General features: G+C 37.5%; 1 protein-coding gene across 1 annotated transcript; it reads left to right on the top strand.

The window, feature by feature from the left end:
* Positions 1-364: 364 nt before the first annotated feature.
* LOC126973274 (pyrimidodiazepine synthase-like) lies at positions 365-13,632 on the top strand. Its single transcript, XM_050820487.1, has 6 exons — positions 365-480; positions 8,057-8,230; positions 9,446-9,612; positions 10,186-10,288; positions 10,492-10,625; positions 11,701-13,632. The coding sequence occupies exons 1-6, from the start codon at positions 453-455 to the stop codon at positions 11,818-11,820; spliced, it is 726 nt and encodes a 241-aa protein (XP_050676444.1). The 5' UTR covers positions 365-452; the 3' UTR covers positions 11,821-13,632.
* The last annotated feature ends 2,610 nt before the right edge of the window (positions 13,633-16,242 follow it).

The raw sequence follows: 16,242 nt of genomic DNA, 5'->3' as shown, positions 1-16,242 counted from the left end.
AATCTTAAAAACTATTCGCAGTTGAAATAAATTTATAGTTCTCACACACAAAACAACTAATAAACACGTATTTTAACCAAACATGATAAAGACAGCTATTTTATTACAATTTACTGTTCAGCTATATCAGAAATATAATGTTATGCAGGTAAATAAGGTAGGTCATGCAATTATAACAAGGTATTATAGATTTCGTTTACTCATGACGCACCGGCCGCGGCGGCAATGCGCGACCTTACATTATAACCCGAACAAGTTGGATAGCTTTCCAGTGACACACATTCATGCGCTCTGTTTATATACCTTACATTTAGTCGTATTATTTATAATCGGGACAATGATGTCATAGAAGCTTATTTTAAATGTTACGTAGCACACAGCACTGGTATTCCACAATTCGGCCGGTATGTACGTATCGTAATTCGTGTTCAAAGCGGAATTAAAACAGTGAAATGTCGCATTATTCCTACAAAACTGCAGGTAAGTTACATCCAATTTCAATTTAATAATAGCTAAAAGTGATGTCTAAGGCTTCTCGTTTCTGTATGTTGATAAAAATAATGTAGGTAGTTGTTGTATAAAACATTAAAAATTATAATGTATTAATACAGTCTAAAATCTGTTTAGTGGCAAAAGTTGACTTACAAGTGAAATGTTTTTGTATTTATAACACCTTTATTTATCTTAACTTATTGTTGCTTCAATTCCGTAATAGATAGTTTGCAATCAAACAGCTGTGAATTATGATTACGTAGAGATGACGTCATGGGGGCTAGACTCACTAAGGTAGTGCCTTGTGTACCTATACCTATACTATAATATGCCTACATAAAAGATTGGCTATTTTTACTTTTTTTATTTACTTATAGAGGGTTTGATCACACAGTGAACATGCCACACATAACTCATAGAATTTACAATAAATAAAACACATGAGTAATAAATTAACTCCTATCTGAACCAAACTATAGAAATAATATATTATACTTTTAGCTTCCTCTGATAGGTTGAAAGCCAAGATTTTTTTATATCCACAAAGATTTTAATTATATTATGAATGAACTATAAATACAATCCATTATATTATTCTAAAGATATCACATGTTTGATATATCATTTAGCATTAACCTGCTTCTAATATGTTTTAATGAAAGCAATAGGTACCTAGTTACCAAAATGTATTAAATATAATAATTATGTCCTGTACAATATGACTGTTTATCGTTTATTCCTTATCTCTATAATTATTTACCTTTAATACATATTTTATTATCTTCAAGTTAAGTGGTGGAACGTGAGAAACAGTTATTCAACCCGCGCGCCGCGGTAATGGTTCTACAGTTGGCATTCGCTTTTTAAATCTATATTATGCAAACGCAAACATAATAATATGACTGCCGTCTCTGTACTCTATAGGTTATAACTTATTATATATATTTGCTTGATATCTAGAGAGTTATCGTTGTTTTACATGATATAATATTAAATATATTAGTGTTTGGTATCCCTGACCTCTAAACCAAGGGTCCTTGTTCGAATCCCGTAGTTAATACTTACTTGCAATCATTTGTATTACACGAATGCTTCGTTCCGACTCATGTTTATATAACATTATGTATTCAAGAATGTACCTACCTAGGTATATGTATAATATTGTATTAAATATAATACCATTGTCTGGAACCGACACCTAATGATCTTTTGTTAGTTGATAAACTTTAGATAAATAAATAAAATAAATGGGTAAATATTATGTTTATATTTATATTCTGATAGCTGCATACAGTATATTGAGTGTAAATTTAAATAATATAATATGTAATTTCATCATAAAGATGTTCATATTTCCTTATTTTCTATTTTTCGTGCTTAATTCTCCGTATTTGGTCGCTAATTAATTAATAGTACCTACAGGTTATGGACTAGTTTTCGCACAATTGGGCAAGATAATTTGTGGAAAAGTGAGTCAATGTTATTGTCTGTCTTGTCTGTGCGTTTGTGCAGGCTAATATCAGACACAGCCACATCGATATTAGTAGTTTGTATAAATATTCACCCACTTATTCATAATGGTCCGCTATCTTTAAACAGCCGCTTAGGAGTGTTTTTTCTCATTCTGACTTAGGTCAATAGAAGAAGACAGAGTGAGAATTAGCAATGCTTTAAGTTAGCAGACTATTATGAATAAGGGGGTCAGTGTCTGTTTCATTACAAAAAAAGTTGAGGTTATTGACATACTACGCGGCATTCTACCGTCGCGCTTTGGTTTGTTTACACAAAACGTTCACATAGGTTAGCTGTAGCTTAAAGCATGATTGAAAATAATTTTATTTATATTTTTTTATTCTTGTGTTTTTATTCCGGCTTATCTCCGAAATGGACATATTTTTAAATGATTTTAATCAGAGATAGCTCAAAGTCAAATAAACTTTATTCAATTCGGCTCAGACTAAGCGCTTTTGAATCGTCACTATAAATATTCCTTTTCAATTACTGAATTTACCATATCTTTGGACAAACTAGAGCTCGTGAGTAGAACATACAAGAAACTCAACGACCACTCTTTTACAATGGCTAAAAAGTAATAAAGAATAAACTGTATAAATATAAATTTTCGTACATTGAATGCATAAACCTTTAGAGCTTGAACTTATTGTTTGTGTAAGGATGCTTCGTGAACATGATGGTTGTATATATATATATATAATTATAAAAATGGATAAAATAAAAAATCATTTTCACTGACAGATGTACGAAATATACGCGGATAACTTCGCGAATCTCTACTGTATGTGTACTATATGTATACTAGCTGTTAAAAGCGACTTCAGTGTTCTAATGCTGCCATATACATAATATGTACTTATATACAAAACAGTAATAATGTATCTCTCAGCGTTAAGGCAGCGTTCGTACCAAATGTTTTCGTTCGATAGTTCGTTTTTTCTCCGACTTAGGTTTAGGTTTAAATAACTTTATTACCATTAAGACCTATTAAAGTAGGTACTTACAATGATTTTTTGCAAATCCGACTATCACAAAGAGAGCTCATAACACTCACAAATAATGTGTCTTCCTATTGGTAACACAATCTTATCTTAAAGCCTCACAAAACTTTACGTCTTTATAATATTCGTATAGAAGTATAGATAAATTGATGGCTATCGTCATCAATAGCGCGAGCATCCTTCTTAACGGCAACGTATTATGTCATAACAGGTCCTCCTTTGAGGAGACGCACGTACATTTTCCTAAGAACGGCAATACTCCTTTGATTCCTCTGGTGTAAAGCCGCTGACCCACCGCTGCACATGCTGGCACGAGGCGCATCTTATCTGCGTGGATTCATTTGTTTGACTGTTTAAGTCTACGTTTCCACTGCAGCACACACTTGACATTATACAGGAATATGAACTCACGACTATGTACAACTATAGCGTAGCTCACCAGCGCGCCGCACGGAGAGGCCAAGCACATGACACTGCAATCCTCGGACACTTTATGCGTGCAATGATGACGTATTACGTATAACGTATGACTGAAAATTTGTAGTTTGTTCTGCAGTGGACATGAAGACCCATCTTGTCAAACGGCAATGAGACACGCTTTGTGTTGTCAGCGTTGAGCTATGTCTGCGACTATTCGAGCATGGCATGCATGTATCAATGACGTCAACTGACGCTTAGCGTGTCCGTGGGCTGCAGTGGACACAATCACATACATTTTGTTGTAAAGCGTGAGTAGCCGCTCCGTGTGTCGGCCGCGGTGGACACCGGCTTTACTGGAGTAACTTAGTAAGTGGGCCGCGCTGATCAGATAACATCAGATGACCCTTGCGCTCTATGTCGTCATATTACATAGAAAAGAATACCCAAAGACATCACAGAAGCTGATGTAGATAAGATAATTATAATTGTACGAAACCTCGATACATAATATGTAATTGGAGTTTAAGTTAAGCGACTAGCTTATCTGTTCTCAAAACAATCTGTCCGTGTAGCAGACAGCACCAGCAGTTTCGACAACGGTAATGTATTACATAATGTGTGGGTCCGTCTGTCGATGTGTTGTATCGTGTATGGCGCCCGCGCTCTGTTAACTACAACTATGTGTGTCAAGAGCGATTTGTTGACAAACCAAGAGTGGGCACAATTTAAGTTGAGTGCCTCAAGTAAGAGGTCATTTATGTAAGTCGGAGTACCGTCATTCTCCAGTGCCGGATTGAGCAACAGCGGGGCTAGTTATCTGAATCTTATGTACAAAATAGTAAAATGGAATAAATTATTTGCCTTAATAATTTATTTGCCTATCAATTCTATACTATACTCTGTTGTACTACTGATATTACACAAATAATTGTAAATATTTTAGTGCATAATATTTCAAACTTTATATTTAACCGTAACTGTTGAAGGATATTTTGAAAATATCTTCTGCTGTCATAATATATTTAAACACTCGTAGGATGTACAAATGTAATATCCAGTTAGTGTTTAATGAACTTTCATACCCTTATCTAAACTAGATAGGGTGTGTTATTCCTAATAACAACAAAGTATTCAATTTCATCCTGGTGTCATTATTTTTAAGGATGTCTAGTGTAGAGCTACCTTGTACGTCAACACTTCGCATATGAGGCGTGCAAAAAACGGCAACGAATAAAAAGTCGAAACTTTTAATAATTTTACAAGTAGGTATTTTCGATGCTGATCTGTCCGTATTTTTTTTTACTACTACTACTACTACTTTTTAAAAAGGTTTTTCTAGTTTTTTATCATAAATTTATATTCGTTTCGCCTCCTACCTTCCTAATCTACCTTTAGTCATGTCATTTATGCATAACAAAACGCCACCTCATCTGCTGATCCCTGTTATGATTGACATTTGATTGTTTGACATCGACTTATAATACTTATTATCAAAATTAAATAAAAATGGTGAAAATTAAATAGAAAAGAAAACAAACCTAGTAATAGTTGAAGCAATGCTGCATTTCTGTTGTTTTATAATTGGCGACGGTTCGTAAACGAGGCCGTAAGTTAAGGTCGGAATTTATTGTGTTAACTATTACTAATACATTTATATTATATAGTTATAACTGATTATAGTAGACAAATACAAATATTATTGAACTTCAAAAGCTAGCACCCGCTCAAACATTTTTCTCAGATCCCAGAAAAACGAGCGTCGTATGGTTAGGCACTTCTTCTTTTATATAAAATTGCGTTACATTATAACAGATTATATAAGTAGCCTGAGGGCGGTCGCTCCATTCCCAGTCTAAGTCATTTATGTTATGGTAAACTTTTCACATAAACCAATCGTTATAACCGTCGTGAAAATATCTACAGGGACGTTTTACACTTCTGAGATGGGGTAATTGCTTGATGGTTTATGTGCTTATACGATGTTTTTCTTGTAATCCCTCTGTTGTTACAAGAGAGTGTAGGCGGCGGTAATGACGATCATCTGATCGTGACCTTAACATTTTAAGGATACGGTTGTTGTATTACATATTTTTACAAGAACGATTCTCGAGTTCCTGCCAATTCTTCACAAGATAACTTTACGAATTAGGGGTTTAAATAATAAAATAATTTGACCTTGATGTTGACCCGTACACTGGATCATTATATAAAGAAAACAATGTTACTGTAAAATTACAACAAGTAATTATTACCATATAAATTTTACAAGTAACTGTTTAAAAATATTCTCGATCTATTTATGTAATAAGTAAATGTATTTCAGACAATAGTTCTGTTGATACCCTACATTAACGTGTGTTACAACTGCTAATTATAAAAGTAGGTATGCTAATGATTCAGTGTTCGTTGTAAGTAGCGCGATAGCAGATAACAATGTTAATACCGATGATAATGAGTGTTCCGCGTTACCTGGCGGGCTGGTGCCCTGTTTCATTATCACCTGGGTGCGAGGTGGTCACCTTTTTTCATTTTAACCGGGTTTGACCTTCGTTCCGCTCGCTCCATACATACCTACATTACCTACTACTTTAGGTGTTTACCATCTACCATCAACATTTTGTCGACATATTATATTCAAAACTTCATAATAATATTATGTTTACGATTTAGAATTACGTCAAATCTAACATAACCTACTTAGCGAGATATAAATACACTCCAGCACGATTTAGCAATCGTTGGGGAATGGGGATCCCTACCAGAGCAGCGGGGCGGGCGTAATAGTGATGCCCCATTTATGTGAATGTATGTCAGAAGTTTGTGAAATCATCGATACTAGCACATACCTTCTAGTGCGTCATATATGTAGAGCTTGGATGTACATGTGTGCGTGGATCGCACAATTTGAAAGAATGAATACTTAATAGCGAAATGTACCTACTCCAAACGAGTTTGTGAAAGTTAAAACTGCCAACTCCTTGATTTTAATCCAACTTTTTGATATTGTGATGAATGTATATTAATAATACATTTGATAGTGATTAATAAAGATCAAATTCTGGGAAATTATAAGGATTGAAAAAATTATCGCCAGATATTTTACTTAAAAACAAGCGGTTCAGTTAAAAAATAACCTACCGATATAATATTATGATAGTTGCAGGTTCTGGTAGTGTCTTCATAACTATAATGAAATATATTGTAGTTATTACGCGTCCGCTGTTCCGACTCATACTAAATCAAATCACTACTTGTGACTGACAAGTTGTGAGTATAGTGAGTTGGTAGTAGGGTTGCCAACTATACTGTTTACAACAGTATTATACTGTTTTTTACAACAGTATTATACTGTTTTTTACAACAGTATTATACTGTTTTTTACTAAATTATACTTTTTACTGTTGAACAAAAATAAAGTATACAAAATACTGTTTTCAGCATGCAAACACATTATGTGTTATACTTAGCGAGTAAGTTTTTCACACTTTGTTTTTAGTCAGAGGGCGCTCACTGCTGCACAGCGTGAGCGTAGCCACAAACAATCACACCGAGTTTCTGAACGAATCTGTCAATGTCAAATATTCAAGACTGTCAGTGACAGACATGCGAGTGTATGCGTTCTCGTTCTCATTCTCAGACATATAACCTTTTTTTACGTGGACCGTGAATTACCTTATTTATTTTAATTTTAGTTATAATTGTGGTGAGGCGTATGAAGTTTTTAAACAAGATTAAATTAGTAAGTTGTGCGGGATAAATACGTTATTAAAACAATAAATAAATAAAATACTGTTCCGTTTTCTAAAATACTGTTTAATATTCTTCACAGACCTGAATATACTTTATTTCTTGTAAAAAAAGTTGGCAACCCTAGTTGGTAGTGTTTAACGTTTAGTTCATATTCTATCAAGACGTGGCGCTAATTATTTGGCTTGATATTCGGAAAAGCGTTATCAATGTGTTTTTATTTATTTAGAAGGTACAGGCAATTTATATTGCATAATCGTCCCAGTGTTCTCACCGTTTATGATTGCATATTATCATACACACATACGAAGGAGACATGTATAAAGTTGTCTGTAATAATTATGTCACCTGCGGGCGCGGGGCGATATGTTTAACGAGGCTGTATCATTCCTATCCTAGTACCAGTTACATTATGAGGCAAGGACTTAGGTACTCTGATATATTTCACGCTTCCTAGTATTAATAGCGAAACATGTAGGAACATATCCTTGCTTTCAAAGGGAACTCTCAACACTTATATGCCTGCTTAAAACAATCCTAAATTCCGTGGTCGAAGTGTAAGCACTAAGCAATGGGACTCCTTTACAAAGGATTCCGCTGGCTAGATTATGGGTACCACAACGACGTCTTTTTCTATCTTGAAGCATTATTGTGTTTCGGTCTGAAAGGCGCCGTAGCTAGTGAAATTACTGGGAAAATGAGACTAACATCTTATGTTTCAAGGTGACCGGTGGTAGTACCGCTCAGTATTTTTGTGTTTTTCAAGAATCCTGAGCGGCACTACATTGTATGCAAGGAAATGCGTATTAATTACCATCAGCTGAACGTCATGCTCGTCTCGTCCCTTACTTTCATAAAAAAAACGTGGTGTTTGTTTGTAGGTCCGGTGGCCCCGGCGCCGGTGGCCCCGGGCCGACTGCGGCTGTTCCACGTGGACATGAACCCGTATGGTCACCGCGTGCTGCTGGTGTTAGACGCCAAGCGGGCCAGCTACGAGCTCTGCGTGCTGGATCCGCTGCGGCTGCCCGAATGGTTCAAGGCCAATAACAAGAAAAGTAAGCTATCAACAACGCTATATGTTAAAATGTTCCGAAGAGCTATTAACCCTGATCCCTCCACTGCACCACAAAGTAAATATCATCCACCCCAGACCCCTCCTAGATGTCTGCCATTCCTTAACCGCGCGTTTCGCTTGAAACTTCTTGACTTCATCTGCCAACTGTTGTATTCCCACACCAATACGATCTCCTTCAAACTCGCTTCCTAAAGGCCGGCCACACATCTCTTGATCTCTGGTTTTGGTTTGTCTCTATGCGGCTGATTTTTAACAAACCATTAGGTAAGCCACTTGAGACACATCCGTAAAACCAGCAGTGGTCAACAGATGCGTTACACGTCTTTAAGTTGGGAATATGCTCTATGCTTGAAGGTCCCTAAGTCGTATTGGTTCAGGAAAACTGCAGCAGGTAAATAATTCCATAAGGTGTCTGTGCTATGCTAGAAGTGTCTGGCTAAACGCAAGCTTGTAAAACGCCAGACGTCGCGTGTTTGGTTGTGTAGTGTTCCTCTACAATACGGTTATTAAGAGCTTTCTGCCACGTGCAACCAAACTGTAGAATGAACTTTGTTTCGTGTTTCCAGGATGATACGACATAAGTTCGTGGACATCACTATTCTGAGATTCCGGTGATTGCTAACATCAGGCTCGCTCGTCCTGCTCGTCCATAAATATGTGATTTCCTACTGCAAAAGTTCCTTTCACAGACTGGCGTGTAGACGCCTAAAAACAGCTGAGTTTCACGGACACAACCGCCCCATTTGCAAGTGATTTGTTGTCTCGCTCTGCTTCATAGGCGACTACAGTATTCACCAATCGATACCACTCAGGGATCTTCAAGCTGAGAGCTGACCTCTAGGGTCAGCAACAATTTAATTCAAAATTCAAATGTTTTTAATTAAACATGGATTTTTAAATCTCTTACCTACTGAAACTGATAATCTGCCCATTCGACCATGTTAAAGATACCCATAATGTTGTAACCGGGTCAGCGGAGGCAATCGAAAAACATATCCCAAGAATCGCTCAGTTCAGAGATAACAAGCAATTGTATGCTAGTTAAATGCTGGTGTTTTGTTCGAGTTTGACATTGTATCTTGTAGGAAGGCAGCGTGACTCTTCCACACCAAAAAGCATTTAGTCGCCTCTAACGTCACCCTTGAACCTGGTACAATCCTATTGTTTTACTCTGACAACTAGATGTCTATTTCAGACAAGATCCCAGTCCTGGAGGTTCCGCGACAGGAGGGAGAGCAGTACCTGTTCGAGAGCGTGGTCATCTGCGACTACCTGGACCAGATTATCACCAGAAACCCGCTACACTCCACGAACGCCTTCAGGAAAGCGCAGGACAGACTGCTGATCGAGAGGTTCAATGAGGTAACTACGACTCAGTAGAACTTACTATAATGCCAGTGGGTTCCGTCTGGATAGATATCACATTTTGGTCTTTTTCTGCCATCAGGCAGTAGTGGGGAAGCGCTTTGGTTTGAACGGAGTCGTGGCTGGTGAATTGACTGGCTTACTGACACTTATATTTTTAAAAGTGGCGCGCAATCCCATTCCCGCTCAGAAATTTGCATTTTCAGGAATCCTGAGCGCTTTAATTTAATGTTATTAAATCAATTTTGTTTATTCTATAGTTGGTAAATTTTTGTTCCACTTGTTATAATTAAAAACTGTAAAATAATAATTATGTATGCATTGTTATTTTTAATTTACGACATCATCATAGTTTTCCTAATTTCCTTCTTACTTGTGAAAATTATTTGCGCCTATAGTTAAAGTAGAACTCTACTTGTATTTTGTCTACATTATTATTATATTATGTATTAGTGTTTATTTTGTTGGTGCATTATGTAATATTGGTATCGGTCCTCACGTGTGTACATTTCAAGTAAATCAGTTGTGTTAAAGTGAAGGTACGTATATTAATTGTAATTTATATTTCAGCTCATAAAAGGCACGCTGGAATGCTTCGACACCAACTTCGAGTTCGGCAGCGAGCAGATCGTGCAGACCATTCAGGTGCTGGAGGACGAGCTCATCACCAGGGGTACGTCTATACTTCGGCCGGAACTGCTCCTATTTCTTTTTTTTTTTTTTGGAGTTATACATTTTTGTCACGGTAGGGAATAATTAGCAGAGATAAATTTCCCTGTCTAGGTTGTGTTTCGTGTTCGTAGGATGAAAAGCCATCAAATGGAAACAGCCTCTCTGGGAGACAGACGACTGTAAATAATAATATTATTGTACCAGGGACGAATTACTTCGGCGGCTCCCGGCCTGGTATGGTGGACTACATGATCTGGCCGTGGGTGGAGCGCCTGTACCTCATCAGGGCCATCAGTCCCGGCAAGTTCGACGCCAAGAGGAAACTGTTCCCCAACTTCGTGAGTATTCTGTCTTCACCTCCACTACAGCGAACGTAACCCACTCGCTGACGCACACATTGACATATCAATATTGATCACGCATTACGGTGCTGTCAGGTCGTCTATACGATAGTATATTCTTTTTTATGACATTAAGGGATGTAACGAGCAGGACTGACGGTAATTGATACGCTCTGCCCATTACAACGCAGTGCAGCTCACGATTCTTGAAAAATCCCAAAAATTCTGAGCGGCACTACATTTGCGCTCCTCACTATGAGGCACTTCTTAGTCAATGTTTAGGTAAAAACGTATAATTTTTATCTTTTTAAATTCAAATTTGGAACGTGTTTATTATGTTGCACGTCAATAATTTCTCGCCATAATGTTTTTTTCAAGGTTAATAGTAAATGCTTCGATAGTTTATCTGTCTAGATAGACTGTGACAGTTATGAACACGTCGAAAAAAATAGCGGCATACCTCTATTGAGCAACGCACGCACAGTACAACAAACTAACGTAAGACGAATGTGAGACATAGCTTGTCATGCACACTAAAGAACCCGGCCTGTTGTCATCAACATGTGCGTTTTGTAATAGCAACACTCAAAAGGCAATGGCATGGAGTGTTAAAGGTTATGGAACCGTCGGTCATTAATGTCGTATCCACTAATGTACACACGGCACACCCCAATCCATTATTGTGATCTAATATTAACCTCGAAAATAATTTGTGAACTGGCGGGACATGCACTTACAAATATTATTTATTAGTATTCTAATAGGTATTAATATTAATGAAGTTACTTTACAATACTCCCGTCTTTATGGTGTGATATAGCCAGGTATACTTGCCTGTCTATCCTCTATTACCAATAATGTCATAGTTGACAGTGACAGCTGTGAAACTGTTTTGTTACCAGCAATATAAAGAATATAATAGAATGTACTAAACGAATCCGAGGTTCATAATACTACCTCACAGATAACTCACTCTTATCAATTTTTAATACACCTGCATGGATCTATAAATGTATTTATGCATTATAAATAGAGAGCCTGTATATTCAAATTCGTAACATTACAATTTCAGGCGGACTGGGGTGACCAAATGATGGCGGACGAGGTGGTCAAGAAGCACGCTCGCACGCCCTACGAGTATTTGGAGTATTACAAGAACGCTAGGACTCATTCCATGGGATATTACTTATAATGACTGCAACGTATGATATGAGTACAACGATAAACTCTGAGAACTCTCCTTTAAGAGCCGACCGAAGGACTAGCATCCATGGTCATGATGTAAATTTAAAAAAAATTGTTCAGGTGTGTTGGCAGAGTGAGTGATCTAACACTCAAGTGATTATCACGGTCGCCTATTCCAAAAAAAAAAAAATAACAGTGGTGGATGAATTGTTAAGTTTGTTGCAAGGACTCGTCATTATAAGTTATCTATTTAATTATAACGCAGTTAAACCGTTTAGATAGACAATTATGCGCATGGTCTTCCATGGGGTTTTACGAGTGTGAGTTAAAATCATATAAACATAATAATATTAGTATATTTTGAAGTATGTACAAAAGATATATGGTGTATCATACTGTTTAACAAAAAGTAAAATCTTTTAGCGTACAAAGAATATCACAATAATTGTTCCCCATATTTACATCACAATTTTTCTTTTTTTTGAGTTTTCCCGTGCCGTTTGGCAGTTTAATTTTAGCAATGTTACAATTAATCTTAGTGTTTACTTAATTAAGATAATTTTTAACGTGTTCGATACAATTAAGTTTTAAAATATACATGTGTACCTATACAATAAATACAGATGGGATTTTTATTGATCAATTCTATAATCGTATGATTTAATTATATTCTATTATATAAACATCTATATTTATTTTGATGTATGTGTGGATTACGTATTCAGCCGCCATCAGGGACGTTAAAATCACTTTAACTCGAGTTATGAGTTCAAATCCCATGTTAGTAAACTCTAGTTGTTGCACAATGATTCGCATTTTGAGATTAACATTGTGTTGATTTATATTTAATTAATATACATATCTAAATCAGCTGAATGATGTACACTTTTGTTTGTCTATTTAATTGACAACATCCTCTACCAACTTTCTCCGCATTTGTTTCTTTCGCTATCCTCACAGAGTACATTATATAATATAGGCTATCCTAGACCATGTTTTGTCCTTCTCGTTTCCTTATTAGGTTTCTGGGATACCATTCTGTGCAGGATTTATCCAATGTAAAATACATTTATAATACTTTAAGTGACATTATTTGTTTTCTCTTGTATAAATATTATGTATCTTGTTCTGTCTCTGTTATTAATTATGTTTTTTAATCTGTGCTTGAGTAGGCGACAAACTCTGACAGATATGATTTTAATAACCCCTTTTTCAAAACATTTTACAAATACGTGACACATATCAGGCCAGAAATATTATTAAAACACGAATATAATAAATAGACGAGTTAAACATATTCGTTATTAACCAACAACATTAATCTTAGTTCATTTAGATCAGACCGCAACAAATGGCGCCATTTCATGTTAGAGCGGCTCGATCTGGCCTAAGAAGTAATAATAATAATAATGATATCGTAACGCTCCAGTAAACACGTATGGCGTAGCGAACCGTGCGTTAGACTCAAAGATGGATACCACATGTGGCTGAAATTTCAGGCAGCTTGTATTTATTTCATATGTATCTAATTTATATTGTAACCTAGTTGTAAGGTGATGTTGTTTGAGGTGATCTAGCATTTGTACTTATTATTATCATGATTGGAGTTCTATCAGGGTGAAAATGTATGTATGCCAGGCACCAACAAACTGTGGGAAATATTCCTCAGTCTGACAATTCCCTTGTCTAGCAGTTCTGAAAAAATGTCATAAAATAACGTAATATTATATTCGCTTTGTTGGAACTTCGATGATATACCTACATGTATTTAAGGATCTGTTGATATGTATAGTATAAGAAAATATATTTAAAATTAATATTGTTTGAGTTTTATTTCAAATACTCATTTCTATTTATTGGGGCAACCCGCTCTTAGCATTGCTCATCCGACAAACTGTTCAAATTTACTGAGGTAAGAAGTGTCCACAACAGATCGAAGTATGAGCTAGAGCAACCTTCGCTCAATTGCGCCCCACATCACGGACGTTCTCTCCAGCCTGGCGCTCTTTAATAAACTTGCATATATATGAAATTGTACTAAAAATAATGGCGGTAAATGCTGTCTCGCCCTAACATATATTCGACTCTTGTTTGTTTTGGATTGAGTGTTATGTGCTCGTTAGAGTAAAAGTATTCTGTGGTCATTTGACATGTCATTCATTCAAAATATTTTTTGTCAGAAATTGTCGTTTTCTTTTACTTTATTCCTGTATTATTTAAGGTAATTTGTTTATTTTGTACTTGTCGTTCTGTCGTTGTTAAGTGGTGTTCTGTTTTTTTTCATAGGTAGACAAATTTTTGCTTTTTTGCGATTTATTGGATCCTTGCTGTTTTTGTTATTGTCGAAGCGTGATCATAGTGTGAATCGTTGTTGTGGTCAAAGCAGTGGACGTCATAAGCAGTGGCCTGACGAAGGTTTGTATTTGCGGCTCGAAATGCTGTTAATGTTTGCTTGTTTTAAAGTATAAGAAGACTTTTTTTTTTGTTTTATGGAATAGGAGGACAAACGAGCGTACGGGTCACCTGTTGTTAAGTGATCATAGCCCGCACGACATCCCATCGTAATCTGCTCACAGCTTCCTCTAGTTCTTCCAACTTCTCGTCGGTCCGCAGTGTCTTGACATTGTATGTTGCCAGGGCCACTGGTCTTCGTTTGTGGTAGCGATGCCGCACCCGGGGATTCTTAGCACCCCCTGTCCCGTCATTATGTGGCTGCTAATTTGAAATAGCCGCTAAACTAAATAATAACTATATTTATAGTACCTATAAATATAGTTATTATTTAGTTTAGATTATTTAGAAGTATTAATCTACATCCATAATTTCAACGACTGTCTTACGAATTTTCGATCAAACCATGTGTTTTGTCGCGAGTTTAACATTTTTTTGAAGGTACCCATGTCGTATCGTCCCGGAAACACCGCACAAGGAAGCTCATTCCACAGCTTTGTAGAACGTGGAAGAAAGCTCCTTGAAAACCGCACTGTGGAGGACCGCCACACATCCAGATGGTGGGGATGATATCCTAACTTGTGGCGTGTCGTGCGAAGGTGGAATTCGGCGGCAGGAACCAGGTTAAACAGCTCTTCGGAACACTTCTCGTGATAAATGCGGTAGAAGACACATAATGAAGCGACTTCTCTACGCAACGCCAAGTGATCCAGCCGTTCACAGAGCACTGGGTCCCCCACAATTCGAGCTGCTCTACGTTGCACGCAGTCAAATGGATCGAGCTGATACTGGGGTGCGCCAGACCAGAGATTTATTTTATTTTATTTTATTAGGAAAACAATCAGTATTATATGACATAAATAGGTAAAAAGGGGTCATCTACTAACCATTTACAGTTTTCGCATATAATGACAGATGACAGCAATACTCCATGTGCGGCCGGACCTGCGCTTTGTAGAGCGCTAGTATGTGGGCCGGCTTGAAGTATTGCCGTGCTCTATTAATGACGCCCAGTTTCTTTGAAGCCAATTTGGCTTTGCCCTCCAGATGGCTGCGAAATTGGCAATCGCTCGAGATATCGAGACCCAGAATTCCGATACTAGGCGAGACTGTAAGGGAAGTGTTGTCGAAGAGCGGTGATACGACAAATGGGTTTTTTTAGTGGTAAACGCGCAAAATTGAGTCTTCTGGGGGTTAAATTGGACAAGGTTCAATTTATCCCATTCCTCGACCTTCTCAAGAGAGGAATCGATCGAAGACACAAGTTTCTCCCGGAACTGGTCGACGATTTTCCGAGAGAGACCTGCATGGCCCGTGTATACGGCATCACCAGTGCTGTCATCTGCATATCAATGATATGTTGGAAACCTCCAACATTCATTGCTAAGAAGAAGCGTGGGTGATAGCACACAGCCTTGGGGCACTCCAGTGAGGAAGCTGGAGGTCCACTTGCACAAGCTCTTGGGAAGCCCAAACGATGGAAGTTTTGAGAGGAGCGCCTTGTGCCATACACAATCAAAGGCCTTCGCTATATCCAGGCTAACTGCCAGGCCTTCCCCCATGCTTTCAATAGCCGCAGTCCATCTATGTGTTAGGTATACCAGAAGATCACCTGCCGACCGACCATGGCGAAACCCGTATTGTCGGTCGTTGATCAACTGGTGACCCTCTAGGTATACCAAGGGCTGACGGTTAATTATGCTCTCCATGATTTTGGAGAGCAGGGAGGTACTAGCAATAGGCCTGTAGTTTGCCGGATCCGAACTGTCTCCTTTTTTTTGGATCGGATGGACAAGGGCTGACTTCCATGAGTCAGGGGTTACGCCTTTAGAATAAGAGTGCCGGAATAAACGCGTTAGCACCATCGTCAACTCAGGGGCACTCAGGGGCAACGAAAACAGAGCTCGCCTAACAGTTTTCTGTCTGAATGGTCGGCGGTGTTTTTCCGTTGTCGTCAAGAGTCGAGTTGGAGGTGAAA

Source organism: Leptidea sinapis, chromosome 29 (assembly GCF_905404315.1).
Source record: "Leptidea sinapis chromosome 29, ilLepSina1.1, whole genome shotgun sequence".
NCBI classification, from domain to species: Eukaryota; Metazoa; Arthropoda; class Insecta; order Lepidoptera; family Pieridae; genus Leptidea; species Leptidea sinapis.
Note: the sequence above shows the minus strand (reverse complement) of the source record. Positions and strands in the feature narration are given on the sequence as shown.

Coding starts and splice junctions, on each gene's coding strand:
- LOC126973274 (XM_050820487.1), top strand. CDS start 453: ATGTCGCATTATTCCTACAAAACTGCAG. Junction 481..8,056: donor TTATTCCTACAAAACTGCAG/GTAAGTTACATC, acceptor GTTTGTTTGTAG/GTCCGGTGGCCCCGGCGCCG. Junction 9,613..10,185: donor TGATCGAGAGGTTCAATGAG/GTAACTACGACT, acceptor TTTATATTTCAG/CTCATAAAAGGCACGCTGGA.